Below are 2,500 nucleotides of genomic sequence, written 5' to 3'. Positions count from 1 at the left end.
TATTAATTTTTTTAATTATTTATAATTATAAAAATATTTCACTAACACTTGTTGGTGTTATTGTTTTAAATACATCAGTTTTATTGTAAAAATTATTTTTTTTAATAAAACTAATTCACTAATGCAGGGCGAAACTGTTTTTATTTAAATCAACAACAAAAAAAAAAAAAACATTTTTTTAAAAAAATAAATAAATAATTCACTAATGCAGTACACTATTCCTAAAATAAAAACATTGTTATTACAAAATATTCATAGTATTCTGTTAACAAATTAAGTTAAAATAAATAAATAAAAAAAAATAAATAAAATGTGACCGTGTGAAAGGACTATTTTTATCATGTTGTTACTAATCATTTTGTGAATGATCCATCTGTAAAAGAGCTGATCAAATTTGTCTTGAATATTGTCAACATTGGTCAACATTGAGAAAATCTATTACAATTTTAATGCTTATCTAATGCTACATTCACGGCAAAAATAAATAAATAGAAAATATAAAGAATAATACGAAAACATAAAAGCAGAATATGCATTTAAAGTTTGTATAAAGTGACAATAACTACATAAAGTCCTTGTAAAAATTTCATAAATATAAAAACAATTTTACATAAATACAATATTTACAATATTCATAATTTAATATAATTACTCACTGACTTTAAAAGCACCATGCGTCTATTGAGTTTTCTAAAAATAAACAATTTTTAATATTATAACAATGAAAACATCACAAATTATTTTATAATTTTTTTACTTTCTTAACAGTGAATATCCTTGCCCGCTAAATCTACTTCTACGGAAACGTAAATTGAAATAAAAATGTGCAAATGTTTACAAGATAAACATAACTTCCAACTTTCTTCAGTGTGCAATGCTCACTTTTCACAACCCAGCGAGCCGCGAAAAAACACTAAATCAAGGCGCTACGTTTTAAGCCCTCTCTCATCCGTGCCCTCGGGTCAGCGAGCGATGAAACGCACCTCTAGCCCAGCGGACGGGGTACAGGTGTCTCCAGAGAGAGCCGGTCCTGGCCACCTGAGCCCAGACGCTGCTCACCTGTCCACAGCGGCACAGGTCCTCGGGCCCCAGGAACCTGAAGATCCTCAGCAGCAGCTCCTGAGGCAGGGCCGAGACGGACACGCGCTCGCCTCGCTCTGAGGACGACAGGATACACATCAGCGCTCGCACGATCCGGAGCGGGAACTACAGACTTGCTTCAGCGCGGAAACACCCCGAGGACCGAAGCTGGCGCAAACCACGGCACGAAATCACATCCCGTCGGTGACGCAACCCGGCCTGATCAAAGCTAGCTTCTTTCTTTCTACCGTCTTGAGGGTTTTTCCATTACAACATAACAACACCACTCAATAGTTTTTGGAAATAGGCTCGTTCTCCAACTCCCCCAGAGTCAAGGAGTTGAGTTTTGCTGTTTTTGAATCGGTTCAGACGATGTCTGGCGATAGCACTTTTAGCTTAGCTTAGCATAGGTCATTGAATCCTATGAGACCGGTAGCATCGCGTTCCCCATTCATTTATACCCTTCTGTAGCTACATCACAATTTAACACCGGCGGAAATTAAAAGTTCGGTCATTTTTGAAAGCAGTGCTAACGGTCTAATCGGATTCAATGATCTATGCTAAGCTACGCTAAAAGCGCTATCGGAGATCAACTGAATGGATTCAAAAACGGTAAAAAGTGTAGCGTTCCTTTAAAGAATAAACCGACCTGCTGTGTAAGCGACATTTGAGGCTTAATACTACAGAAAAGCAATAAAGGTTTTCAGTTCGAGTGTTTTTAGCTTCAAACTACGTTGTAAACATCGTTCGGCGGAAATGATATATATTTTGGATATATTACACAATATTACACTGCCCATAAATAGCGGTAGACGGTAAACTTGCTTTCTGAAACCCCATGAAATAAGCCTGTAGTATTTGGCAAACAGGCCCAGGTCAGGTGCGTGACCCTCACCGCGCTCGGTCTTCTCGTGGTCGGAGTATTTGAAGACCTTGTGCAGCTCCTCGGCGTGACTCCAGAGGTTCAGGCCCTTCAGGACGTCTGCGGCGGAGCTCCACGAGCCATTAGTGCAGTGCTGCAGCATCACCTGACGCTTGATGGCCTTCAGCTCCTCGTACGTGAAGTACTCCATCAGCATGGGCTGATACACCTGAGGACACACACACAGAGACACACACAGACACACAGACACAGACACACAGACACAGACACAGACACACAGACACACACACACACACACACACACACACACACACACACACACACACACAGACAGACACACACAGACAGACAGACACACACACACACACACACACACACACACACACACACACACACACAGACACACACACACACACAGACAGACACACACACACAGACAGACACACACAGACAGACAGACAGACACACACACAGACACACACACACACACACACACACAGACACAGACAGACACACAGACAGACACACACACACACA

At 40.3% G+C, this 2,500-nt stretch overlaps 1 protein-coding gene across 1 annotated transcript in view; it reads right to left on the bottom strand.

The window, feature by feature from the left end:
- fbxl5 (F-box and leucine-rich repeat protein 5) overlaps positions 1-2,500 on the bottom strand; it is a 20,184-nt gene that overhangs the window by 6,249 nt on the left and 11,435 nt on the right. Inside the window, 2 exon segments of the mRNA XM_043230182.1 lie at positions 984-1,157; positions 1,976-2,171. Of these exon segments, the coding sequence (XP_043086117.1) occupies positions 984-1,157; positions 1,976-2,171 (370 nt within the window).

This window comes from Puntigrus tetrazona, unplaced genomic scaffold (genome assembly GCF_018831695.1).
Source record: "Puntigrus tetrazona isolate hp1 unplaced genomic scaffold, ASM1883169v1 S000000148, whole genome shotgun sequence".
In the NCBI taxonomy this organism is placed as follows: domain Eukaryota; kingdom Metazoa; phylum Chordata; class Actinopteri; order Cypriniformes; family Cyprinidae; genus Puntigrus; species Puntigrus tetrazona.
The sequence above is the reverse complement of the archived record's forward strand: the minus strand, read 5'-3'. Positions and strand labels throughout refer to the sequence as shown.